Genomic DNA, 24683 nt, shown 5'->3' with positions numbered 1-24683 from the left:
GGCCAAACTGGGGAGGGGAGGACGAGGAGGACGAGGGAACTCGGTTGCCAGGAGCCAGCACCACCGGCGGGAGCGAGTCAAAGATTGATCCCGCTCTCCATCCTAGCCCACCCAAACGCCACGACAACCCAGTCCCTCTTGCCAAGATTAGCCTTCCCCTCCATCCCTTATCATCACTCTCACTTTTGTTCATGGCCCATGCACAACACTTTCACCTACTATACAAGCATGCATGTCCGCTGCAAAGCACACGGCGATTGGAGCAATAATCTATATCTCACAGGTTAATACCCATACCCTCCGCCCGGCTGCTGCCCGTACGGAGGAGCCTGCGTCGGGCGACCATAGGCGTCCAGCACGTTGTTGCTGCTAGCCGAACCAGGGCGGTTGTACTGGTCGAGAATATGCCCGCTCCCTGCCGACCCCGGGCGGCTATACTGGTCGAGCATGTGGGTACTGCCAGCCGAAGGGCGGCGTCCAGACTGGTCGAGCATGTGCGTGCTGCCGGCCGAAGGACGGCGGCCGTAGTCGATAGGACCACTGCCGTTGCTCGTGGTGCGCGACATCGACTGGTCGTAGAGTAGGTTGCCCGTACTGCCCGAGCGGGAGCGCGTCCCGTAGCCGGGTGGCCCTGCTACCTGCGAATAATAGTTCATGTCGTGTGCGCTGCCACCGCTCCCCTGGCCACGAGGATGGCCCATGTTGCCATTCGATGACGCGCCACCCAAGTCGGTCGAGCTACCGGTGCCGCGTTGCATCAGGGGTGGACGCTGGTGGAACGAGCTGGGCGGATAGGGTATGCCGACATTGGCGGCTCCCCACGGGTCAAGAAGCGGCGCCTGACCGTCCTCGACATCCCGTCCACCGCCGTAGCGCCGCGACGCACCCGTCGGCACACCGTACGTGTCAGACCTGGCCGGGTCTGAGAGCAGCTCGTCCGTCGATGGGTTGTAGGAGCGTTGGAACGAGGTGTTTGACTGAGAGTGGACCATTGGGACGCCGCCGCCGCCGTACAAACTGCCGCTGTCACTGTCTTGCCCATCAAATTGGTTGAGCGCCATTGTGGAGGCGATCGACTTTGTCTCCCAGTCTTCCTGTTGGCGCTCGTCTGCCGGTCCGTCGCGTTCGGGATTGTACTCGAGGTTCTCCTCGCGGACAGCCTTGATCTGCACACCGTTGTGCGCGTGCTTGGCGGCGAACCACGGGTATGACTCGAGCACTTGACGGGTGAGCGTCTCCTGGCTCTTGTGGACCATGACGCCGAATAACTGGTTTGAGAGCATGGCTGGGTTGAGGAAGCGCTTCTCGAGGTCAGACGCCTTGATGCGCTTCTCGTTCACTGCCTTGCGGATCTGGTTCTCGACCTCCTGTGGGGAAGGACGGTAGTAACGGAAATTGTATTCGGCTGTCTTGGCCATGTAGATCTTGAACACCAGAAGGATGGGAAGAGGTGGCGCCGCGGCAATGAGGTACCAGTAGTAACCTGGGCGGACGAGCGCCACAGCTGTCATGTTAGAGTGGCCGAGGATGTCAACTTACTGAGGACCATGAGGAGCTGCATGAGAATGACGCCGACGTAGAGGCGGTTAACGTAGACATTCCACATGCGGCCGCCGCTCTCCGCCTTGGTGATGTACACGTAGAGGAGCTGGTATTTGTACACCATGAGCGAGAACACGAACGCGAACAACGCGCCAATCGCGACCAGGGGAGCGAGAGGGGCGTAAACCAAGCCCACTGCTGCGATGAACAGGAGGTTGACGACAACGATGCTGTACTCGAACGAAGGCGGCTTGGTAATATCGCGAATGTCGCGGGGCGTGTACGAGAACATGACACGGCGCCACGACACCATAGCGAGTTTGATGAGCTGGATGAGCTCGAAGAAGAGCAGGAAGCCACGAAGCGGCAGCCATGTAAGCCAGTAGTTGCTGAAGCTGACGTATGCGCGCTGGATGTCTGTCTGTCAGCACAACACACACGAAAACTCACTCTGCGGAAGCGCTTTAAGGTTCTGGAGGATGCCGTCTGCGCCCTTGTGGCTGGTGAGGTCCTGGATGATGCCAAGGATGAGGGTGAAGAAGAGTGACAGGAGGACAAGGACGATGAGCGACGAGACGATCATGAAGAAAAAGTAGCGGGCGATGACAGCGCGATCGAGTTTGGAGCGCGTCGGCGGGCCCTGCTTCTTGGAGATACGACGGATGATGTACGGCAGGATGAAACCGAAGAAACCCTGCACCGTCGCGGGGAGAACACCCGAGATGACGTTGAGCGACCATGGGGAGGAATTGGCCCACGAGCGAATGAAGCCTACATACTGCGACAGGGCGCCAAGGTTGGCGAGAATGGCCACAAGCGTGAGCGGCAGCGTGTTCAGAAAGCACACAACGGCGATCCAGATGAAGCCAAAGGTGCGCGCAGTCGCAATCTCGGCTGGGTCCTTTGCGAGATTCTCCCAGAGGATGTCGCGCGGCGGCGGCGCAAAGTGGATTCGCGCGCCACCCAGCTCCTTGAGTTTACCTTGGTGGCGACGCGCGATGCGGTGCGCTTCAGCAATGGTGCGGAACGTGATGAAGCCGTAGTTTTCGCCCTCGACGCGCTGCATCTGCTTGCCCTGCTTGAACGCCTTGCGCTCCTGACGGATGAGCGAGTCGATGACCTCGCGGCGCGCATCGATCTTGTCCCGCAGGTACTTGACCTGTTTGGCATAGTAGTCGATGGAGTCGTGCTTGGTGCCGCCGATGCCCATGAAGCCGCCCTTGCGGACTGTGGGACGCTTGGCGGCCATCTTGTCGTGCTTGAGGTATTTTGTCAGCGCTCGTTCCAGGTCGCGAACGGCCTCGTTGTGGTCGTGCACGAGTTTAGGGAAATCGCCGAGACGGCGGCCGATCGTTGTGCAATCGATACTGTCGCGGATCTTGATGCCGTCAACCTTGAGCTGGCCCATGAGGTGGACCAGGCCCTCGTCGCTGCGGTACGACTTTGGCACCTGCGTGATCATGAGGCTGCGCGCGTAGATCTTGGACGTGTAGCGGGGTGAGCGGAACCAGTGGTGACGCAGGATGACGACGGCTTGCCAGTTTTGCCACACAAAGAACATGACAGTGAACGCTGGGCTCAGCTGGTACGATGACAACACTCACTGATGAGGTAGGATACTGCCAACGTGCCCCAGATAAAGGGTCCCTGGACGTTCATCGAGGTGAGGATACTGAGACCCTGTCTGTCGGCGTCCGACACGTTGTTGGCTGGGTTCTTGTTGTAGAGGACGTAGAGGACGATAAGGACGACACCGTAGATTGACACGACGGCGAAAATCCAGATCAACATGCGCACGAAGCGCAGGAAGACGGTCGCGTCCATACCAATGTTCTTGATCATCTCGTGCTCCTTGATGTGGACGACGGGGCTGAGCCACGCGAAGAAACTGCCCGACAACGTTGGAGGGGGTTGCTCGTAGTCCGGGTCGTCGAGGGGGTTATCTGGTGGAGGCATGCCATATTTGATCTGGGGTGAGCGAGGGTGCGTATGGAACGCACTTTTGGAGCATAGACCTTGCTCTGTCGCGGGCGGATGAGGGAGAAGCAGATGAACGTGAACACCTGGTGTTAGTGGAGAGTCCTATACGGGTCCACAGGTGCGGCGCGGGACTCGGTGCAGGAAGGATGGCTGAACGGAGGAGTAGCCATGATGGCCAACCACGCATTGTCCCTTTGATGTGTGCGAGTAACGCAGTGGCGTTTGGGTATCCCGCCGCGTGCTCGTCGCCACTGCGCCCGTGCGCACAGCGCGCTTGCCGCGATGTTAACGTCGAGCGCCACGACCTCGGCCTCCTCTCCCGGCGGTCGCCGATGACTCCTCTTCCACGCCACCACCCTCCAATTTTCGCCGATCAACTCACAGAGATCGCAGTCATCAATCCGATCTGCGTAGCGACACCATAGGCACTCGACTTGAGCTGCCTCTCGTGCGCCTGCACGGCATTGGAGAAGAAGCTGAGGGGGTCGTCCGCGGCCGTGATGGTCGCGCCGTCCGTTGTGGCGCTCATCGGGGATGTGTGCTTGTGGGTGTGTGTGCGTGGAGATGTGTGTGTGTTCGCAGTGGGGTTTTGTAAGTTTGGACGGGGGGGGGGGGGGGGTGCCTTGAGATCTAGAGTGTCAAGGTCGCGGGCAAACTTGATCGTTTGGTAGGCGCTCAGCTAGGCCGAAAGCTTGGCGAGATGGTCCGGGTCAATGTGCAGCAGTCGTTCAGAGGCCAGCTCCGAATAGTCGTGGAGTGTCACGAGTAAAGAGTAAAGGTGGCGATGGGTCGTGCGGGATGAGAGAAGATATGGTTGATGGTTGATGGCAAGGTCGACCCGAGCGTGTAGCGTGTAGCGTGTTGGGGAGCAAGGAACGAGGCAGATCGGCAGAGACGCGTTGGGTTGGGGCCTGGCGGCTGTTGGCTGCTGGGAATGCTAATTCCGACTTGATGGCTTGTCTTGTCTTGTTCTTACAACCGTACCAGCCGTCGTGTATGTCGGCTTATGTCAATCAAGCTGTCAAAGCTATGAATGGACGATGATGATGATGTAGATGGAAAGAAAGCGATACATAAGGTACCATTGTCTATTGACGTATTCGTATTGAGCCTGCTAAACATTACGGGGTTCTCACGGCCCACACAACTAGATGACTTGAGATTTGGCCAACCCCCGAAATTCCTTTGTTGGTCCAGAACATTGTATTTAGAAACTGGGGCACACTAATTTGCACAGCCCACCAGCCCGCGCATCAGACTAGAGATTAGAATAGCTCAGCCTGCCCGCTCCTCTGTCACTCTTCCATGCCCTCTCATCTCTGACGCCACGCACAATCAGGGTGATGTTTGCATGACCTCTGTTTGACATCAAGCCCCGTTCAGGCGACCTGAATCCCAAGTTGCAATTAATCCATTCAAAGCAAGACAGACAAGGGGAATGGAACCTCATGTGATGTAAGCCTGGCTTTGAAACTTGGGTATTGGCCAATTGGAATAGCTTGTCCATAATATCATGTCAACATCACTCTCTCCCTTCCACAAGTGACTAGCTGTTTGGCCACAGGTTGCCAGCTTGCCAAGTCGCTAGCTTGCCAAGTCGCTAACTTGCGCAGTACGTCAATGTGCAAAGTGAGATTTAAAATCTCGACCCCTTTGCCCTTTTGGTGGCGCTTGTTTTAATGACTGAATTCGACTTCCCATGTGGGGGACGTGACAACGTGGCAATCAACTCTATCCGGGGACCCCTTTACTCACGTGGTAGACCTCCACTCAACGTTCCGCGTGTATGGTGACGAGTTGACGTGAGCTGGCCAAGAGGGATACCAACAACCTCAACAACACCCCACCCAACCACAATGTCAGGTTACGCAATAGTCGACGTTGACGAGGACGAGGTACTCTTCCCAATTGACGGCGCTAATGGCAGTCTACGGGCGACCTCCAATTCAAGACTTTCCTCCCCAACTCTCCTGCCGGCCCAGCTGAACGCGAGGTGCGCGAAGTGCCATACTCGCCCTTCAATATCGCGTATTACCAGGTCTACTTTGACGTCGATACTGGGACAGTGCTGAAGCGCGTGGTGCGCGCTCTGGTGCCACAGGGGGGTTTCATTGAGGATGCTTGTGATGGCCAGGTGGATCTTTATGGTGAGTTCGTGCCCGCGGCTCACCATGTCTCCTCGCCAACATCACCTTTCCCACATCCAGAATCCAGAACCAGAACCCAAGCTTGGGTTGCTAACCCCAGGCCCCTTCTGGACCCTCACGACCCTAATCCTAATCCTGTACACAACCTCCACTCTCACCTCCTCCCTCCAAGCTTACCGCGCCGGCGAGTCCGTCATCGCCAACATCCCCCTCCTCTCAACTGCCACATCCCTTATTTACATATACGGTCTCGGTGTGCCCGCTGCGTTGTGGGCCGGAACCCGATGGCTTGGTGTGGCGGAGTGGGCCCCGGCCGAGGCTCTGGGAATCTACGGGTACGCCATGGCGGCATATGTCCCCGTGTCGCTACTCTGCCTCATTCCCTATACTATTGCGCGGTGGGTTTTCGTTGGATTGGGCGCGGCCGCGTCGGGATTCTTCCTGTAAGTATCGAGTATCGATCTTGAATCGGCTCACACCAGCATCACAAACATCCTCCCGGTCATCAGCCAGGAACACAAGTGGGCGCGCCTGCTCGTTATCGCCGTTGGAGTACTACACGCCGGCGTCGCTATCGCCATGAAGATCCTCTTCTACTCGTACGCTGTGGCTGGCAAGGTCGATGGCGGCGATGTCACAGAGCCAGCCGAGCGTATGGTTCGCGCACTCCTGCAATAACAGTAGCAATAGCAGCATGATGCATTCTACGTCTAGCCTATGTGCAAATAGTCTACAACATATTTCCGATCCGTCACACTCCGGATCTCCTGGAGTCTCAGGACGCGCACAGCTCGGGCGTCTCTCACAAAGCAAGCTCGCCGCACTAGCGTGGTTTCGACTAGAACGGCACATGGGCCATCTCGCCCGTTGCCAGAATGTCGTCGTCAAACATCTCGTCGTCCTCGTAGTTCTCGTGCTCGCGCTCGCAGTTCTCGTGGTCCTTGGACCCATGTGAGCCCTGGCTCTCCTCGTCCCACTCGGGTGGGAACGCGTTGCCGTTCTCAAACGAGCCCGGCATCGAGCTACCCGAGTCGCGCCGCCTTCGTGCGGCCGTCATTGCGGGTGTACTACCACTCCAGTTCTGGAGATCGTCCTCGTCCTCGTCATCCTCGAGGTCATCAGCCGTGACGCTCGGCCCGAGCAGAGGCGAGGTAGGCCGCGAGGTCTGGCTGAGCCCTTCGGGCGGGGGCGAGCGCGAGCCGCGTCTACCGAGTGTTGCAATGCGGCCCAGGACACTGAGGCGGGACGCACCAGAGGTGTCAGAGCGCGCCGAGAGGGCTGGAGAAGGAGGAGCAAAGTCTGGCAGCGGGATGTCCATAATCGGCGCCTTCCAGTAGTTGAAGTCGGTGTACTGGGGCTGGAACTTGGTTTTGACAGGCGGGAAGACCTCGTTGACAAGATCGTTGAGACCGACATAGCTACCCCGGTGAGATGTCTGGAGGAGCTCGGTGAGGATCACACCGGTGCTGTCGATGGTATAGATCTTGCCAGTCCCGATTCCCACGGACCGGTAAGACATCGCGTCCGTGATGCGGTTACCAAAGCCTGCGAAGAACGCGCTCTTAGCGTACTTGCCGAAGAGGCGCTGGATGTCACGCAAGCACGCCATCTTGAATAGCTCTGGCTTCCGCAGAATGACCTCGCGATGCAGACTCGCCATCAACCGGTCGGGAGACATGATGACTGGGCCCTCGGGCATACGGTAGTCCCCTTGCACGATCGTCTTGAGGTACTCGCGCGTCGTGTCGGCCTGCCCGATGGCGCGTGCAGTCAGGTAGATCATCTTGTACCCGTTGTTCGTGATGTCGGTGTACAGGTTGGCGATGCCGACGTGCGTCCAGTCGCGTCCGATGGCCGCGAACACATGACCCAGCGCGTCCGACTTGGTGATCGTCCCGTCAATATCCGAGATGATGACCTGGTCCGTTTCCTCCCACAGGAAAATGCGAGCAGTGACGACCGCGTTACCAGAGTAGCTCGACGTCACAGAGAACTGGATCGTGTTAGGGCCGGGCTTGAGCTGAAGCTCCTTGAGCTGGTCTGATGAGAGACGAAGCGTCTTGGCATAGTGCTTCTCCTCGACAGGAGGCTCAGGCGCTGGAGGCGTACCAGGCGCAGAAGCTGGCGCGGGTGGCACAGGGGTCGCTGAAGGTGAAGGGACCTCGGAGGGCGGCGACGTCGCCGAGGTTGGAGGCAGGACCAGCTTCTCCTTGGACGGTACCTCTACGCCCGACGCCGACTGCACACGCTCGATGGCGTTGCCAGTCGACTCGGTTCTACGCCACCATCTCGACCAGTAGCCCGACTGGCGTTGTGGCACCTCGGGCTGGGCCTTTGGCGGCGTCATCGAGCGACGGTAGATCGCAAGCGCAAAGAGCACATGGTACCCCGTCTTCCACGACAGGTACAGGCCCTTGTACTTGACGATGAGCTTGATGTCGTCGACAGTCGCGGCCTCCTCGACAAACTTGGCAAACGACACGCGGTGCTCGTCAAACTGGTCACGCTCCTCTTGCGTTGCTTTGCCCTCGGGCGCGTAATCGTCGTTGCCACACAGTGAGAGCTCGAACATGTGCACGCGGTTGTCGCACTGCAGCATGTACGTATAGTTGTCGTCGTCGAGGGGCCTGAGAGTCGCAAGTGGCTTGGGCTGAGCAACACCGTCGAGCGCGACCGGCAGGCTGTCGCCGCGTTGAGGCACCTGCGGGCGCTCGACAACGGGGGACCCGTCGACCTTGGCCACATTGTGTTCCTTGTCCTTATCCTCCTTTCCTTCCTTGTCCTTGGGAAGCTGGCTCCAGTCCCAGGCGAGGTCCATCTCAGCCTGGTTCTCGAGTCTCCCCCCCGTGGGCGACAGCGGACGGCTGATGCTGCTCTGGGCGAGCTCCTCAGGAGGCTCGGTCTGAGCCCGGTCCAGCGCGGGTCCCTTCTTCGGGGAGACGTTGCTGGGACGCGACTTGTCCTCAAGGGACAGCGCGGCAATCGACGCCGACAGCTCCTCGCTCTGAGTCTTGGGCGTCGCAGACGCCATGAGGTCATTGACAAGCTCCTCGACGTGCTCATCTTGGATGGTCGATGCGCCCGCGGGCGGGTCAGGTCTAGGGAACATAGACGGTGACGTCGGTGTCGACGCTGAGGGCGGGAGGGCCGACGCGGTGATCTGCGACTTGGACGCGACCTTCCTGAGCTCCTGGACCGCCTTGCTCTGGATCTCCTTGTCGGCGGCATGGTAGCCGGCCGCGTCGAGGACAATGTCCTTGCCGTACATCACTTCCGGCCCGTCGTGCATGCCCTTGGGGACCTTGGGGAGCTCTAGACTGCCGTCGGGTTTGTGGGTTGCGTATTTGAGATGCCAGTTGCGAATGGGCAGATCCGTGCCCTCTCCTGGTTCCGCCTCGAGAGGGTTAGGTGGCGCATCGAGGCGCCCGGCATCGGAAGGCCGCCGCGGGCGGCCACCTTCAGTGGAGGGGCGACGGCTTGTAGAGGCGTGCGAGATATCAAGCGAGTCGGGTTCGGGTGGGGTGGCTGTACCTGTTCCATCGGCTCCTGCACCGGCATTGAGATCAAGCGGCTCGACATCAGGCAGGGTTGACAGGCTGTCCGCGTGCCCCTCGTGAGACACAAGCTTCTCAGTCGCCCCGAATGGCTGCTGCGTGCGCGACTTCTCCGCGTTTGGATCTGGGAAGCCAAAGTCCTCGTCTTTTGGTGGAGGCACGTCGTCAGCCTGTCGTCAGCTGTGCATGCGCCTGGGCTTACGTCTGCTGCCGCTACCACTGGCGACGTCATGAGTTCCGCGGGCACCTCCTCCTCGGTCTCGAGGACGAAGAACGCCTCGCCGGTCTCGCTGACTTTCATGCTGAAGGGGGCGACATGTGGCGCGGGGAGGTTGTTCGGCATGCGCAGAGTCACGCGCTTCTCACCTGCGCGCAGCACCTGCAGCTTGCCGAAGCGGACGTGGAATGGTGAGCCTGCTAGTGTCTCCTCGCCATCCTGATGTCAGCAGGGGAGCGGGTAGTGGGGGTTAGGTTGGGTTGGGTGAAGGGAGACGGGGGGAAATGGGGAGAGGGGCCGGTGGGGGAGAGTAGAGGACGCGGGGACGCGGGTCGGGGAGGAAGCCGAGGACGTCATGTCATGTGCCGGCGCAGAAGGTGTGCGCCGTCAAGCGAACAGCCAAAGCTCCATCACCAACTCACCTCGTCAACGCTGCGCACGACAATAATGTCAATAGCGCCAGACAGTGTCGCGGGATTAATCCCCGAGTCTGGTGTGAGCTCTCACGAAGTGGATTGGTCACCTCACAGTAGTTGTACGCTTTGGACAGGTACTGCATAGTTGCTTGGAGGTAGGTGGTTGGGGTGTTGGGGTGTTGGGGTTGGGAGGGGGTGGGTCGGTGGGAGGGTTGGGGGTGGTTGGGTAAGGGGAGAGGGTTGCGAGATGGTAGGTTGGGTTAGGTAGACCGGTCAACGGGGCATGAGGTGGTATCGAACAGTAAGCTGAGAGCGAGATGAGGAGCGAAAGAGAAAGAGAAAGAGAAAGCGAAAGAGAAGTCGGAACTTGAAGTGTGTCCGAACTTGGGCTGGGGCGGAGGAAGGAAAGTACTAAATGGGTTTAGAGCGACGTCAGTGATCATATGGGGAACGGTGTGCCAAAGCCGCCCCCGCCCCCCATCAGGTCCACGGACTTGGTTTGACCTCCGCCACTTCATCTTAACACCTGGGCGCCCGTTTCGTTTCGGCGGCCGACGTGACGCGTTTGTTGACAACTACTTCTTCATTCAACATGAACATCAGCACCACAAATCCATAGTGCGTACGCACCTCTTTCCACTTCCGTCACCGGCCCAATCATCTGACAAGCAGCGCCGACCATCCACAGTTGTCAACGCTTGAGGGAGAGGTGCTATGGGAATATGCAAAGCTCGCTGACAAGGTCAAAAAGGTGCGCCGACTCGAGATTGGGCTGATCAGATAGATCTCCACAGTTGTGCGTGAGACTGTCGACGCACCCAATTCCCACTTGTTATCAGAGCTGCGCGAGCTCGAGAAGGAGATGAAGCTTGTTTTCACCATGGTGAGTTGTGCCATCCAGGTCTCGGGTTCTCTGGCCAAGCTGACACCAGTACCGCGCCGCAGTGTACAATGTTTCGCAGGCAGCAGAGATGCGCGATGCGGAGAACGAGGCCGCCATCGCTGCTCAAGAACAGAGCCCACAGAGCCGACGCACACCCGACCAGAGCTGGGAAGACGAGGGCTCGACCATCATGTTCTAGGCCTCCTCCACGCCCGACCCTGTATGTATTGTACTGTATGTATTGTCCTCAAAGCTGCTACTGTTGAAGATAGCACTGTCCAGCTGGGCTGGACACTTGCCCAGCCCTCACTCCGCGCTCGCGCTTAGAACTTGAACACCTCCTCGGTGGTGTAGCCGAGGTCCTTGAGGGCGCCGCCGACCTCACCCTGCTTCATGCCGTCCTTGGCACCCGAGATGGCCTTGTACTGGCCAGGAGGGCCGCAGACGTATGCCTTGACCTTGTCACCCTCAGCGCGGGGGAAGTACTTGCTGATGTGCTCGGCAGTGACGTAGCCAGTCTCGTGCTTCCAGCCAGCCGGGGCGTTGTCGAGGAAGTAGACGACCTGCAGGCGGCCGGGGTACTTGGACGCGAGGGCGTCCCACTCCTTGCGGAGGACTATAAATTAGCACAAATGAGCGAAAGACTCACGGATGTCCTTCTCGTTGACGTTGGCGTAGAGGAGGGTGAAGGTCGTCTTGTCGTCCGGGAGCGAGAGGGCGTGGTTGATCAGCTGCCAGGCGGGGGTGATGCCCGAGCCACCGGCAACAAAGACGGCCTTGTCAACTGCGTTGGGCTCGTACGCGGTCTTGACGATGGGGCCCTTGAGCAGCACCTCGTCTCCGGGCTTGAGGCCGGCGAACCACTTGGAGATATTGCCCTCGGGGTAGCTCTTGATGATGAGGTCGATCGAGCCCTTGTGGCCAGGAGGCGAGACAGGGGTGTAGGGACGGATAACGGGCTTGCCCTTGTCGTCCTTGACGGCGTTCTCACCCTCGGGGCTGCGGACAACCAGGCACGAAGCCGTCGTCAGGCCAGAGGTCTTCTGGTCAGCGCCCTCGCCGGTGAAGGCGAGCTCGTAGATGGCCGTGTTGTCGTTGTAGTGCTCGATCGCCTTGACCTTGACGGGCGTCCAGGTCTTGCTGTGGGTTAGCTGGGCTCAAGGGGTTGGCAGAGCCGAGCCTGAAGCCGATGTCAAGACTGCGGGCTAGAAGGAAAGAGACGCACCCGTCAATGCCAGGGTTGGCGGGCTTGGTCTGGGCCCAGAGCGCGGGGTCCGCCGACGCAAGGTAGCTCTCGAGAGTCGTCTTGGCCTTGGCGGTGCCGGTCATGTTCTTGTACGCGAGGTACCCGAGGCCACCCTGGTGTGAGCGCGAGCACAACGCCGAGCCCGGAACGCGAGGCTGGGAAGGCGGGGGACCGGGGACAGGGGGAGATAGAGGAAGACGAGTGAAGAAAGGGAGGAGGGAGAAGAGGAGGGAGGAAGAGGAGGGAGGAAGGGGAAAGGGAGGGGTTGGGCTGGGAAGGAGGGGAAAGAGCGATGGGGAGGGGTTGAACGATCAGTCCGTGGGACGGCCCGAAGACCTCCCATCAAACAACTCACAACACCAGCAACCGCAAGGATCATGCCGATGTCTATCGTTAGCTCTCGGCAATCTTGGGTTGTTGGGAGGGGACACTCACTGGATCCGCCCTCCTTGGGCGCGGTAGCGTACGTGCGCACCTGACGGGACTGGTATCAACATGTCAAGTGGGGGACCGGGGAGGATGTGTCACTGATGACGTCCGGAGGAGGGATGCAACTCACGACCTGGTTGCGCGCGGCGCGGAGGGTGGGCAGGGTACGAGCGGCGAACATTTTAATAAGAGAAGGATGAGGAGATGTCAAGGTGGGAACCGTTACCGTTGCCTAGTCGAGAAGCCCGAAGTCAGACAAGCCAACCCCGAAGTCAATTTCGTCATTTTCATTCGGGGACATGGGTCCGACGCATGGCAGTCACCCCAGATCCTCACCCAATAAATGCAGAGATATCTTTACATGAACATCTGGTGCAATCTAGACCATACCGTATTCGTACGATCAAGATGCCATCCATGACTACAATGCTAGTAATGTATAGCGTTCCGCATGATACACATCAAGAATTCAACAAAAGATGCAAGAGCTCTTGCTACACGCGCCCTTGTTGGATCTACGCTCAGCTTCCATTTTAGAGCGACTAGCTTTGCTCACGCCCGCTCGACCTACTCGCCCAATATGGCATACAACAGTGCAAGCTGCTGCGGCGTCTGGACCAGCATGCAACGGTACTCGCGGATCGCGTCGACGCGGCGTGCGATCGCGTCTGGGTGCTCCATCTCGAGCGGCCCGAGCGGGCTCGGGAAGGGCGATTCGTCTTCACTGTTGGGGGTGGGCCGGTCAAGCATCGACGAGAGCATGATGAATGTGCCAGTACGCCCTACACCTGCCGAGCTGGGGTCAGGGTGTCTTCTTGCTCTTCTCTCCCCCTCTATTCTCTCCTATTCCCTCCCTCTCTTCCTCCCCAAACCCGCTAGCCTTCGGGCTCGCAGCAACTCACCAATGCACCCACACCTCACAACCCTCCCGCTCGGCCAGCTCGCGCACCTCACGCACGAGGCTTCGCAATTGCACAACCGCCTTGCCTTCGGGTACGCCGTGGTCTGGCCAAGCCCCGAAATAGTAGTGATGGAGCGTCATCACATGCTCCCCCTCCATCTGGATTTGGGTGTACTCGGCGCCTAAGGCGGGCCGACGCGATCCAGATACCCGTGTAAGGTGCACGTTGCCGGCTGGGTGGTGGAGGGTCGTGCTGCCCTTTCTGTTGTCAGCGGGGGGGGGGGGGGGGGGGGAGGGAGAGAGTTGGTGGGATTGTAAAGAAGCAGGGCCAGGATGGGATGTCGGAGGGGGAAGGCCAAGGAAGACGCCCAACACTCACGGCATATAATCGTCGGCCTTTGGGGCACCCCGTTCACTCCACCCCGTAAGCTGAACCAGTATCGCATGTCCACTCTTCCTCCCCATCCCCGCAACGAGGGGATGAGCACTGGCCGTACCATGGAGTATGGCACGGAAGAAAGCCGCAAAGTTGTCCGGCAGTGGGGCCTGCATCAGCGCACTCAAAGAGAGACGTACCTGCGCAGCGACCCACCACTCTCCCCCAGCGCGTACTACGCTCGCATTCACATACGCCCCTTCGTTCGATGTTACGACGGCGCGGTCGTAAGGCAGGACGTTGGAGTATCGATTCGCCGCGGCGTTGGACCGGAGCCGGGCTGCCCGTGTACTGTAGAATATCTGTTCGGGGGCAGCACCGAGCTGTCGTGCATATAGTGCACGCAAGAGTTCGCGCTCCTCGAGTGCAGCCCAGGCGCGGTTCATGTGACTGCGCTGGGACATGGTTGAGGAAGTGTGAAACGCATGATGTTGTATGACCCCCGAAGATTGGAACGATCGGGAAATGTCCCGCACGGATTTGTTCATGTCACAGGCAATGCCGCCATAATATACATTCAATACAACACATCTCGAAACTGTAGCCTAGCCTCAGCTCAGGCTCGCTACGGTGCACGTCTCCGACTCGCTACAGAGCACGACTCCGTCGGTTCGTCGCCGACGTATCCGTGCTCAGCACCGACTCGGAGCGCTTCCGGCTCAAATCGACAGGGGGTATGTATCCACCGTCGCGCTGGGCCTTGAGCGTGCGGATCTCCTGCTCGACCCGATCGACTTGCCGCTTCATGTCCACGAGACTCGCAGCGGCTTGCAGCACACCATCGTATGCCTCGAGATTGGTGCGGGTCGGCATGACAAGCCGTGCAGTGCTGACGCCCATCTCAGCCAGGAGCTCGGATACGCGGATGGCCGTATTGGGCTTGGGGAGGGGCATCTTCGTGCTCCGCAGATACGCGGGGACGTGGGCAGGATGCTTGGTTGAGAGGTGGGACGAGTTGGCCGCGGGCGTGGCGGTCGGCACGCGGTATATGCAGTTGGCGGCGTCAAAGGCCGCCTGATCCTTCTGCTTCTTGGTCGGCGGTGCCGGCGAGGGCACACCGCTCTCGTCCTCGGGCCGGCGCTTCTTCTTGTTTGGTACTGCATGCACGCCCTCGGCGTTCTTCTGGTCCAGGGGAACGAGACCACTGTCCAGCCCAATCACCGAGCGCATGAGCGCGTCCCGGTCCGCGCGGTAACGGCGCTCGTTCTGTTCCAACCGCTTCACCTCGAGGTAGAGTGCCTCCTCCTCTGCGATCTCGGCCGCCGTCAGGTGGAACAGCTCGGACGCGTACTGCTTGCGCTTTGTCTCACGGGCTGCTGTTAGCTTTCTACGAGTGTGTGGGCTCACCCTTGTCGAACGTGTACTGCGTTATGAGCTGCTGTTGGACGGCAGGATCGGAGGCTGTACGTGTGCGAACGAGCCGGCGACAAATGGTGTAGTACCGGTCCTTCATCTCCTCAATCGAGCGCTTCTTCGGCGCCTCACCTCCCCTGAGGCCAGTGTACGCGTACCGGTCCGCCGCGACGACGAAACGCAGATCGAACTCTCGCAGGAGGTCGAAGAGGTATGTCGTCTCGTGTGCTGACCATCCAGGGTCGACGAGATGTTGATCGTACTCGTACTGGCTGTACTCCATAACACTGGGACCGTGAAGGTTGAAGCCGCCAAAATGCTCGATGCGCGCGTGTGGGTCCTCGTCCGTCACGCGCACCCAGTGCCCGAGGCGCGGGGCGCCAGGTTCTCCCTCGCGGGCCATGGGAGTAAACTCGCTCCATTCCCACTTGACCTTCTTGGCTTTGAGCTTTGGCCGGTCGCGATACTTGACTGCAGCGATAGATGCCTGGGCCTCGGCGAGTGACGGCGCGTTGTTCCCGATCAGCGCATACAGCTCGCGACTAATGCCGTCGGGCTTGCGGGGTACTGTTGCCTTTCGGGGCACGGATGAGGGTCCAGGCGCCGAGCCCGCCGAAGGCAGATCGAGGATGGAACGCACGTCCTGGGACGTCATGTTGCTGGAGTAGGGAGTAGGGAGTGGATGGGTGGAGATCGAGTTGGAGCGTTGGAACGAGGTCGCGAGGTTGAGTGTTGTGGACGGAAGCAAAATGACAGCCAAAAGTTGGTCCAGATCCATGACGATGCTACAACCATCAACAACACCATCAACCATGCGCGAGTTCGAGCCACCAAGCATTCAGAAGGACTTTGTCGTGGAGGCCTTAGCTGAAGGGAAGCGGCTGGACGGAAGGTCGCGCCTCGAGCAGCGTTCGTTCACGCTCACCTTTGGGCCAGAGCTTGGCAACGTCGAGTGCCGTCTAGGAAAGACTGCGTGAGCCAGCTAGCGAGATTGTGCCCACATGTAGCTGACGGCAGGGTGCTCGCCCAAGTCGCGGCAACAATCGTCAAGCCGCGCGATGACAAGCCGTACGAGGGCTTCCTCGTCATCAACTCGGAGATCAGTCCAATGGCGTCGCATGTCTTCGAGGCGGGCCGGTGAGATATGTCAAGATGGAGCTAATCCCAGGGCATCAGAGGACGAGGTCATGATCACGCGGCTGTTGGAGAAGAGCATCCGGCGAACGGAGGCCGTCGACCGGGAGGCGCTATGTATCATCGCTGGAGAGAAGGTTGGCTAGTGTTTGATGGTAGCTGACGGGCAGGTGTGGCATCTGAGGTTGACTCTGCACTTCCTCTCTGACTCGGGGAATCTGCTCGATTGTGCGTCGCTGGCAGCCATGACTGCGCTCCGGCACTTCCGGAAACCCGAGATCGAGGTGTCGGGTGACGACGTGATTGTGGTGGGTACCAGCGATGCTTGGGAGGGAGGATGAAGCGGCGCTGACAGCAGCACTCGCCCGACGAACGCGCACCCGTTCCCCTGGCGATCCACCACACGCCCCTCTGCCTGAGCTTCAGCTACTTTGAGGGCCTGCCGCCCATCCTGGACCCGACGCACCTCGAGGAAGTGCTGGCGGACGGCACGATGACGATCACGCTCAACGCCCAGCGCGAGCTGTGCGTCCTCTCCAAGGCTGGAGGGAGTGCGCTCTCGCCGGACGAGATCATGGATGTGGTGCGGGTGGGTGTGGAGCGCGTGCGTGCCATGGTTAAGGAGATGGAGGAGGCGTTGGATGGGGACAGGACGCGGCGCGTGGTCGAGGTGCGGTAGAGGGTTGGCATGTATTCTAGATTGCCCAAGAGCGGCATGTGCACCTGCTCTGGCGGGAGGGGAAGCTGGTCCAAGAAGAGGATACGACACTAGCTCGTCGGTCGCCAATCGCCGACCCAGCGCTCGGAAGAGACTGGCTGGCTTCCGGTGCATTAGTCAGTGCAAGCCACAGTACTCTGCGCTCCAGTGATTTGGTTGAGGACACCTGGGGGGGTAGTGGCTGGATAGGATAGATATTGGGCACCTGCTCCTCTCCTCCCTGGAATACCATATCCCCGCCGACATCAATAGCACAAGGCTGGATGTCTGGGTGTCTGGATAATGAATATTCACTAAAGGACAGCGGCTTATCGCTACTTGGCAAACCTCAGAATCAGTCAGTTCCAGGAGTGTATCGGCCATTTCGGGACCAAGATAATGCCCACCACTCCCAGTGAGCGCTTAGCACCTTTCGGTAATGCTCAACGTCAATACACGGCCATACACGGGACACTTTACATCTTCCGTGGATATCTTGACTCTTGATTCATACTGGACGACAGATAGACGCCCAATCTCTTCTATTGCTCACTCCAGCTTGGCCGTGTTCAAGTCTATGTCGCTCTCACGCTCTTCAATCCGTCTCTCTTCTCGTCTACGCCTCTTCACTCCCATCCCCTCCTCTCGCCACTTCCGCACCATGTCCGACCGCGAGCTCCGCATCCTCACCTCTGCCGATGTCGACAAGGTCCTCGATAGCCTTGACCAGCGGCTGGCAGTCGACTCGCAGCGCGCCATCTTTGCGGCGTACTCGACCCAGGGCGACGCTGAGGACAGTGAGTCACCCTTGCTTGATTCCCATTCCATGCTTTTCCGCTCCTCGCGACTAACTCCAGTTCCCGGCGTGCGCAAGCTCCAGCTCCCCCTCAGGCACCAGCTCATGTCGGCTGATCAGACCATGCTCATCATGCCCGCCCGCGTGACCGGAACCATGTCGTGCAAGATCGTGAGCGTGCCCCGTGCAGGCTCGGACGGCCTTCCCGGATCCACGATCATGATGGACGAGAAGACGGGCAAGGTCAAGGCGATCATGAATGCGCGCAAGCTTACTGCGTTGCGTAATGCGGCGGGTGCGTTTCAACAAGTTGAATTTGTCAGAGCTGACGCCAGGTTCGGTACTCTCGTACCAAGCCCTCGCCGGGGGTGAGCAGAAGCCCGAGCACCTCGTCATCTTCGGTTCGGGCACTCAGGCCGACGGCCACGCCCGCGCCTTCCTCCAGACCTACCCGTCTATCAACAAGGTGACTGTTGTTGCGCGCCGCTCGACCCCGCGCTCGCAGGAACTAGTCAAGGACATTGCCTCTCACTTCCCCTCCGTCAAGGTGGTTGAGGGAGTGGCGTCCTACGCGGACGGCACATCTGAGGGTGGTTTCGACCTCGCCAAGACGGTGGCCGATGCGGACATTATCTGCACCATGACCTCGTCGACCAAGGCCCTCTTCCCCGCCGCCCCAGTTAAGAAGGGCGCACACATGTGCCTGATCGGGAGCTACAAGCCGCACATGCGCGAGGTTGAGGACGAGCTGGTCAAGCGTGCTGGTGTGGTTCTTGTCGACTCGCGCGAGGCCTGTGGACATGAGGCTGGCGAGTTGCAGGGTATGAGCGAGGACCAACTCGTCGAGCTGGGCGAGGTCGTTGATGTCTCTACGCGGGATGCGGCTGTCAAGAAGGTTAACGGCGTTGGAGACGTCAATATCTTCAAGAGCGTTGGACTGGGTGTTCAGGATGTTGCTATTTCCGCTGTGGTGCTCGCTGAGGCAGAGCGCCTGGGGCTGGGAACTGTCGTTCCCGATTACGACTAGGAATATAGAGCATGCATATGAGTGGTATTTGAGCCGTGTTGTTGGGCGTTGGAGATGCTTTACCAAGTAGACGAGGGAAATGACCATCGAGTTAGTGAGGATGACAAGGTGTCGACCCATCCGCGGCTAAACCATACATACACACTTGACTACACCAGCCGCCCAACAACCTTGTACTTGTTCGAGAAATGGTCGTGCCACCCGTGCATGTTGTCGCTAGAGTCAGCTACATGAGGAGCTTCCGTAGCCAAGTCAGGCAGGACTCACATCTCAGCAGCAGTCAAGTCCTTGAGGTTATCGAGCGGCTTATCGAGATCCGTAAGCATATCTGTTTTGTCAGCTACCTCAAACAAATTGCAGGCCCACCCTCATCAAAAGACTGCTTGGCCATGCCGCGCGACGCGTCCCGCCCCGCAAAGTTCCCATACATGCCCTCTGGTGTCAGCTTTCCTGATATCGATATCTCAAACATACCTGGCCCGTAGAAGTTGGCCCCAGACGACACGTCAAACACCGTCCGCTCGGTGATTTCGCCATCTACGATCCGCGCAATAGCGAGGAGGATATTGTTAGTTCCCCGTCCGTCGCTCTTTGTGAGTTCGTGGACGTCATAGTCCTTATACACTGCCACCTTTGGGTGCTTGGTGGGAGCCCAGTTGTACTCGCCCTGGTCGTAGCGGGTGCATGGGACAGCTGGGGCTGTGGGCTTGGAAGGGAAGAGGATGCGATAGGCGACGAAGAGGATCGCGGGGACTAGGGCTGCGTTGAGTGGGTTGGAGAGTGACATGGTGGGTTGAGTAGAATGAGAGCAAGTGAGGAAGGTGAGGAAGGTTAGGTGACGTCGGCCAACGGATCGGATGGCTACCCGGTGGCACGGAGATTGGGTTCAAGACCGCGATTTGTGGCCAACATCACACTCACGTGACCGACACGTGTTCTGCATTCTCTCACCCCCACTTTGTCCCACGCTTACGCTGACGCGGCTGGCTCGGCTCGGATGGTCGGTTGCAACTGCCGCAGATGGCCGGGTGACGCGGTTGGCTTTGAATTATATGGCTCCTTCGGCATTGGTGCGGTGCTCGGAAGCAGGCGGAGTGTGCCGACGTGCAACGTGTCGTGTCAAAAGTTGACCGACTGCGGGCTTGCCGGCTTGCTCGCTTGCTCCCAGTGGGCGGAAAAGAGGGCACTCGATACCACTGAGCGATCGACCAAAGGGGCGGATACCCCAAAGCAGGCACAGAACGCTGACACGACATGGCGAAAATCCTCATCTGATCAAATCAAAACACAGCTATTGCTCTAACGCATCCTGTCTAAATAGATAAAAAACATGTATCGCAGCTGTAAAATCAAGACGGCGAGCAAGAGGTAGTACTACGCATTCTCTTACTTTCGGAGGGGCGGACCTCTAACTGTCCGATGGCCGAAGTGATTGAGTTCCGTGCGGGTCAGTGCGGGTTCTAGGATTTGATGGGGCCTCGTTTTCGCGTCGTGATGGGTGGCACGTATAGTACCCTCCACCAAGAATCAAAGTGACGTTCCCAAAGATCCAAAGGCGCAATCATCCCAACTCTTGGATTCTTACATTTCTCTCTCCACCACTTCTTTCAATCTCACCCTTTCCCCTAACCACAACCTCAACCCCTTCTAACCTCGACCGGCCCTTGGCCCCACGGCCCAATGCTCACCTCCCGAGCGACTGCCTCCGGCGTCCGCCCTCTCGGGCGGCGCGCAATGGCCGGACGGCGCGCCAACATGTCCCGGTTGGCGACGCCCACGCCACACACGCCCTTCTCTTTTGCGCTGGCCACCGTCGGTGTGCCCACCGCCGTTGCTCTCGGCCTTCGCCATGTCCCCCGATTCTACTCTACGTCCACCCAGACTACAACTACGACTACGACCTCTAACCCACCTCCGCCCCTGCCCGCCACCCAGTCTCCCGCGCCAAACAAGACAGTGGTGACTGTTCCTCCCCCTGGTACCCCGGCTCCCCCACCCCCTGTTCCCGTCGAGAAGGGTGCCGATGCTGCACTCGCTGCGGCGGAGGAAAAGCCTGTCTCCAAGGAGAAGAAGAAGCCCACAGGCCCTTTGTACAAGCGCGCCTGGGCTGTCATCAAGAAGGAGGCCGCGCACTACTGGCACGGTACCAAGCTTCTTGGTCAGGAGGTCAAGATTTCGTCCCAGCTCCAGTGGAAGGTGCTGCACGGCGGCGCACTCACGCGTCGTGAGCGCCGTCAGCTTCGCCGCACGACCACCGACCTCCTCCGTCTCGTCCCGTTCTCGGTCTTTGTCATTATCCCGTTCATGGAGCTGCTTCTCCCGGTTGCGCTCAAGTTATTCCCCAACATGCTTCCGAGCACTTTTGAGGGCCAGCTTGCCAAGGTGAGGAATCGCTAAAATCGGTTGCTAACCCATCTAGGAGGAGAAGGAGCGCAAGCTGCTGCGTGTGCGTCTTGAGATGGCCAAGTTCCTCCAGGAGACTGTAAAGGACACCGGCCTCAAGGCTGACCAGGTTGTGCGCTCGGACGAGTTCAAGGAGTTCTTCCGCAAGGTGCGTCAACGTCAACGGCGTAACGATTTTCTAACGATCAGATTCAGGCTACTGGCGAGGACCCGTCGCACGAGGACATTATCCGTGTGGCCAAGCTCTTCGAATCTGAGATCACTCTCGACAACTTGACCCGCGCTCAGCTCGTTTCCGTCTGCAAGTACATGAACATCCACGCGTTTGGTACCGACACCTTCCTCAAGCACCAGATCCGCTCGCGTCTCGAGAAGATCCGCGTCGACGACATGATGATCCACGCCGAGGGCGTCGACTCGCTTTCAACCAAGGAGCTCCAGCAGGCGTGCCAGTCGCGTGGTATCCGGTTCCAGGGCACGTCACCGGCTCACCTCCGCGAGGAGCTTGAGCAGTGGATCAACCTGCACTACATGGAGAAGATTTCTGGTGTCCTGCTCATTCTCTCGCGCGCGTTCAACTTTGGAGGCAAGGCAGACGACGTCATGCCCTCGCTCGTGTCGACGCTCGCCTCGCTTCCCGAGAACCTCATTGACGAGACCGAGCTTGCCCAGTACAAGGACGACGTCGACTTTAAGCAGAAGCTCGAGGTGCTCCAGCAGCAGCAGGAGCTCATCGAGGAGGAGGCTGTCCAGGAGAAGGAGGAGAAGGAGGCCCGCGAGGCTGAGCGCGAGGCCAAGGCCGAGGCTGAGGCCCAAGCTGCCGAGGCCAAGGCCGCCGAGAAGGCTGAGGCTGAGGCCAAGGCTGCTGCCGAGGCCAAGGCTGCTGGTGTCGAGGAGCCTGCTGCTGCCCCTGTGACCGACGGTGCGCACCCAATTGCGGCCGCGGCACCCGCAACCGACTCCAAGCCAGGAGAGGCTGCGCCAGTCCAGGCTGCCGCCGAGGCGCCAGTGGAGGAGGAGCACAAGCCAGATGCCGCCAAGATGACCAAGGAGCAGCTCAACCAGCTGGCCGAGGCGCTCTCGATTCTTACGGCCAAGTCGTCAATCGCAAAGGAGCGCGACGAGCTCGCGGCGCTCTTCGAGGACAACCTTCTCTCCGAGGCGCTCTCCAAGGAGCACCCCGACGAGGCTGACAGCAAGTCGGTGGCTCTCAGCAAGCGTGTGCGGTCCATGATTAAGAAGATCGACGCGCAGCTCGAGAAGTACGACGAGCGCGTCGGTTCCAGTCTCAACCTGATCCACACGAACGCCAAGGGCCAGATCCGTAAGAAGGACCTGTTCAAGGCGTTGCGCGTCATCGCACACGCGCCTCCTGATGAGGTTATTGAGGAGATCGGGCAGAAGCTCGACCCCGACGGAGACGGGATGGTCGAGCTCGACCACGTTCTCGAGCTGGCACAGGAGGACGCACTGGGCCTCGGTGTGCTGTTCGACGAGGCGGCCGACCTCCTCGACAAGGGGAGCGACATCAGGCACTCCAAGGACCTCAAGGAGGTTAAGGAGATCAAGCCCAAGCGCGAAGACATTGTCCAGGAGTAGATTAGCATTTGCATGGCATAGATTATTCTTAGCAGCGGAGCAAGCAAGCGGCGAGGGGGTCTGACAGCTGCAGTGCGTGTAGTCGTGGGTGGGAAGACACCTGTATGGATTGGAGGGGATATTTGGTTCCGCAGACGCTTTGAGGTGACTGGTGATGGACACGACCTGAAGCTTGCTCTCCACACTCGTCACGTTCCTTAACGTCCCCCACCATGTCATCGGCGCAGAAGCTGCTCCGGCGCGCCCAATTCATCCCACTCCTCATCGCGGGTTTGTATGGCATCGTACTGCTCCTCGCCACAGTCCCCTGGGTCCAACGCGAGTGAGTCTGCTTCCTTCCTCGAAAACAGCTGACGGCAGGCTTACTTACCTCCACTGGATCCGCTTTCCGTTCTTTCCCAAATACGACACCCCACACGCATACGGCCTTGCTCGTGAGCCCTTTTCCTCATCCTTAAGTCTGACAACAGCATTTAAGACGCGCAACTTGGTCATTCCCACGCCTGACGGCGAGAAGCTGGGCGCGTGGCATGTGCTGTGAGCTACCCGCTTCTTCTTGAGCTGACACTAGGCCCAACTCGTATTACATGAAGCAGGCTCCGTTTCCACCTCAATCGGACCTCACCGCCGCGGACTTTGACAAGGCCTTGGGCGCCCGTCCCACAGTCATCTACTTCCACGGCAATGTGAGCTTCAATAAATGCAGCGAGCTGACAACAGGCCGCAACGCGCGCCTCACCCCACCGCGTGCGCACGTACGCTGCCCTCTCGAGTGTTCTCGACCTGTGAGCTGGTGTGATTGTGGGTAGCTGACACCAGCAACGTCGTCGCGGTCGACTACCGCGGCTTTGCGGACTCGACCGGCGAGCCTTCGGAGGAAGGTCTCAAGGTCGACGCGCGGGCTGTATACGACTGGGTCGCAGAGCGCGTCAAGGCTGCCGGAAAGAACGCTCCTCAGAGGCAGATAATTGTTATGGGACACAGCCTTGGAACTGGCGTCGCGTCTGCGCTCACTGGCCTGCTCGCTGATGACGGTGAGTTGCAACTTTGACACAACAACTGACAGCAGGAATCGTGCCAAAGGCCCTTGTCCTCATCACACCGTTTTCTTCGATACCTGACCTTCTTTCATCGTGAGCTCCCGGGTGTACAAGACCAACTCACTCCAGTCTCTACCTCTTTGGAGTGGTCCCTCTCCTCTCGCCCCTTGCATACTTTCCGCGTATCCAGAGTCAGCTTGAGCACTTGTGTAGAACTGACAAAGCAGACTTCTTCAAGTCACTCATTAGTGTCCGCTTCGACTCGGTTGAAGCGCTTAGCGTGAGCTAACGTTTTCCCGCCGGTAGCTGACGACAGCGTACCGTCGCTCCCACCCTCCTTGTCCACACAAAGGCCGACAAGGTCGTCCCGCACTCGCACTCTGAGGCGCTGTTCCAGTCGCTCCTCGCCCCCAACGGGACCGAGTATGCCATCCCCAAGCCCTTTGTACTCGATTACGCCGGCTGGGGCACGCTGCACATTTCGAACCCTCAACGGCGCCAGGTTATCTGGTGGGAGGGCGAGTTCGGCGGGCACGACGAGGTCGGCTGGGCTGAGGGCACCTTGGACCTCATCGCCGACATAGCCAAGCTCAACATGCCCTCTGATGGGGCCTCTTATATCTCCCTGTAGAACCTAGAATGCGACGTGGACTGAATGCACTGCACAGTGAACTGTGAGGCAGTTGTCATGGTATCACGCGTCGATTCAAAGGCGGCTAGTAGAAAGCCAGAGAGGTGCCTGGACTACACCATAGTAGTACGTTTTAATTGCCACCTAAAACCACCCCAAACGCATATCATGTGCTTGCTTCAACCTCCACTCGATCATCCAAGTCGACTTTTGCAATTGACATCAACACCTTCCCTCGTTCTTTTACCCACA

General features: G+C 59.1%; 12 protein-coding genes across 12 annotated transcripts; 6 read left to right on the top strand and 6 right to left on the bottom strand.

Moving 5' to 3' along the window:
• Positions 1-284: 284 nt before the first annotated feature.
• On the bottom strand, positions 285-4051 carry CcaverHIS019_0203750 (uncharacterized protein; the record flags this gene model as incomplete). The annotated part of the gene is made up of 6 exons (XM_060597380.1): positions 285-1504; positions 1540-1959; positions 1993-3114; positions 3147-3510; positions 3543-3605; positions 3905-4051. 6 exons carry the CDS (start codon positions 4049-4051, stop codon positions 285-287), a joined length of 3336 nt encoding a protein of 1111 aa, XP_060454279.1.
• Positions 4052-5378: 1327 nt separating this feature from the next.
• On the top strand, positions 5379-6347 carry CcaverHIS019_0203740 (uncharacterized protein; the record flags this gene model as incomplete). Its single annotated transcript, XM_060597379.1, has 4 exons — positions 5379-5417; positions 5450-5669; positions 5770-6112; positions 6152-6347. The coding sequence occupies 4 exons, from the start codon at positions 5379-5381 to the stop codon at positions 6345-6347; spliced, it is 798 nt and encodes a 265-aa protein (XP_060454278.1).
• Positions 6348-6507: 160 nt separating this feature from the next.
• On the bottom strand, positions 6508-9999 carry ned1 (uncharacterized protein; the record flags this gene model as incomplete). Its single annotated transcript, XM_060597377.1, has 4 exons — positions 6508-9393; positions 9426-9659; positions 9863-9930; positions 9969-9999. The coding sequence occupies 4 exons, from the start codon at positions 9997-9999 to the stop codon at positions 6508-6510; spliced, it is 3219 nt and encodes a 1072-aa protein (XP_060454277.1).
• A 449-nt stretch (positions 10000-10448) lies between these two features.
• CcaverHIS019_0203720 (uncharacterized protein) lies at positions 10449-10938 on the top strand (the record flags this gene model as incomplete). Its single annotated transcript, XM_060597376.1, has 4 exons — positions 10449-10474; positions 10529-10607; positions 10641-10739; positions 10789-10938. 4 exons carry the CDS (start codon positions 10449-10451, stop codon positions 10936-10938), a joined length of 354 nt encoding a protein of 117 aa, XP_060454276.1.
• A 124-nt stretch (positions 10939-11062) lies between these two features.
• Positions 11063-12595, bottom strand: CcaverHIS019_0203710 (uncharacterized protein; the record flags this gene model as incomplete). The annotated part of the gene is made up of 6 exons (XM_060597375.1): positions 11063-11355; positions 11389-11879; positions 11965-12098; positions 12341-12372; positions 12421-12469; positions 12545-12595. 6 exons carry the CDS (start codon positions 12593-12595, stop codon positions 11063-11065), a joined length of 1050 nt encoding a protein of 349 aa, XP_060454275.1.
• A 288-nt stretch (positions 12596-12883) lies between these two features.
• CcaverHIS019_0203700 (uncharacterized protein) lies at positions 12884-14155 on the bottom strand (the record flags this gene model as incomplete). The annotated part of the gene is made up of 5 exons (XM_060597374.1): positions 12884-12929; positions 12986-13210; positions 13317-13577; positions 13695-13861; positions 13892-14155. 5 exons carry the CDS (start codon positions 14153-14155, stop codon positions 12884-12886), a joined length of 963 nt encoding a protein of 320 aa, XP_060454274.1.
• A 184-nt stretch (positions 14156-14339) lies between these two features.
• SWC4 (uncharacterized protein) lies at positions 14340-15759 on the bottom strand (the record flags this gene model as incomplete). The annotated part of the gene is made up of 2 exons (XM_060597373.1): positions 14340-15064; positions 15099-15759. 2 exons carry the CDS (start codon positions 15757-15759, stop codon positions 14340-14342), a joined length of 1386 nt encoding a protein of 461 aa, XP_060454273.1.
• Positions 15760-15916: 157 nt separating this feature from the next.
• RRP45 (uncharacterized protein) lies at positions 15917-16917 on the top strand (the record flags this gene model as incomplete). Its single annotated transcript, XM_060597372.1, has 5 exons — positions 15917-16077; positions 16122-16241; positions 16273-16375; positions 16409-16546; positions 16597-16917. The coding sequence occupies 5 exons, from the start codon at positions 15917-15919 to the stop codon at positions 16915-16917; spliced, it is 843 nt and encodes a 280-aa protein (XP_060454272.1).
• A 679-nt stretch (positions 16918-17596) lies between these two features.
• On the top strand, positions 17597-18758 carry CcaverHIS019_0203670 (uncharacterized protein; the record flags this gene model as incomplete). The annotated part of the gene is made up of 3 exons (XM_060597371.1): positions 17597-17732; positions 17793-18026; positions 18067-18758. 3 exons carry the CDS (start codon positions 17597-17599, stop codon positions 18756-18758), a joined length of 1062 nt encoding a protein of 353 aa, XP_060454271.1.
• A 149-nt stretch (positions 18759-18907) lies between these two features.
• Positions 18908-19545, bottom strand: DAP1 (uncharacterized protein; the record flags this gene model as incomplete). Its single annotated transcript, XM_060597370.1, has 4 exons — positions 18908-18974; positions 19026-19086; positions 19125-19193; positions 19233-19545. 4 exons carry the CDS (start codon positions 19543-19545, stop codon positions 18908-18910), a joined length of 510 nt encoding a protein of 169 aa, XP_060454270.1.
• Positions 19546-20438: 893 nt separating this feature from the next.
• On the top strand, positions 20439-22760 carry YLH47 (uncharacterized protein; the record flags this gene model as incomplete). The annotated part of the gene is made up of 3 exons (XM_060597369.1): positions 20439-21140; positions 21178-21309; positions 21351-22760. The coding sequence occupies 3 exons, from the start codon at positions 20439-20441 to the stop codon at positions 22758-22760; spliced, it is 2244 nt and encodes a 747-aa protein (XP_060454269.1).
• Positions 22761-22972: 212 nt separating this feature from the next.
• CcaverHIS019_0203640 (uncharacterized protein) lies at positions 22973-24431 on the top strand (the record flags this gene model as incomplete). The annotated part of the gene is made up of 10 exons (XM_060597368.1): positions 22973-23082; positions 23121-23194; positions 23231-23297; positions 23332-23446; positions 23481-23545; positions 23580-23794; positions 23830-23893; positions 23930-23991; positions 24028-24080; positions 24117-24431. 10 exons carry the CDS (start codon positions 22973-22975, stop codon positions 24429-24431), a joined length of 1140 nt encoding a protein of 379 aa, XP_060454268.1.
• Between the last annotated feature and the right edge of the window lie 252 nt (positions 24432-24683).

This window comes from Cutaneotrichosporon cavernicola (genome assembly GCF_030864355.1).
Source record: "Cutaneotrichosporon cavernicola HIS019 DNA, chromosome: 2".
Lineage (NCBI taxonomy): Eukaryota > Fungi > Basidiomycota > Tremellomycetes > Trichosporonales > Trichosporonaceae > Cutaneotrichosporon > Cutaneotrichosporon cavernicola.
This window is presented reverse-complemented; position numbering and strand designations above follow the sequence as displayed.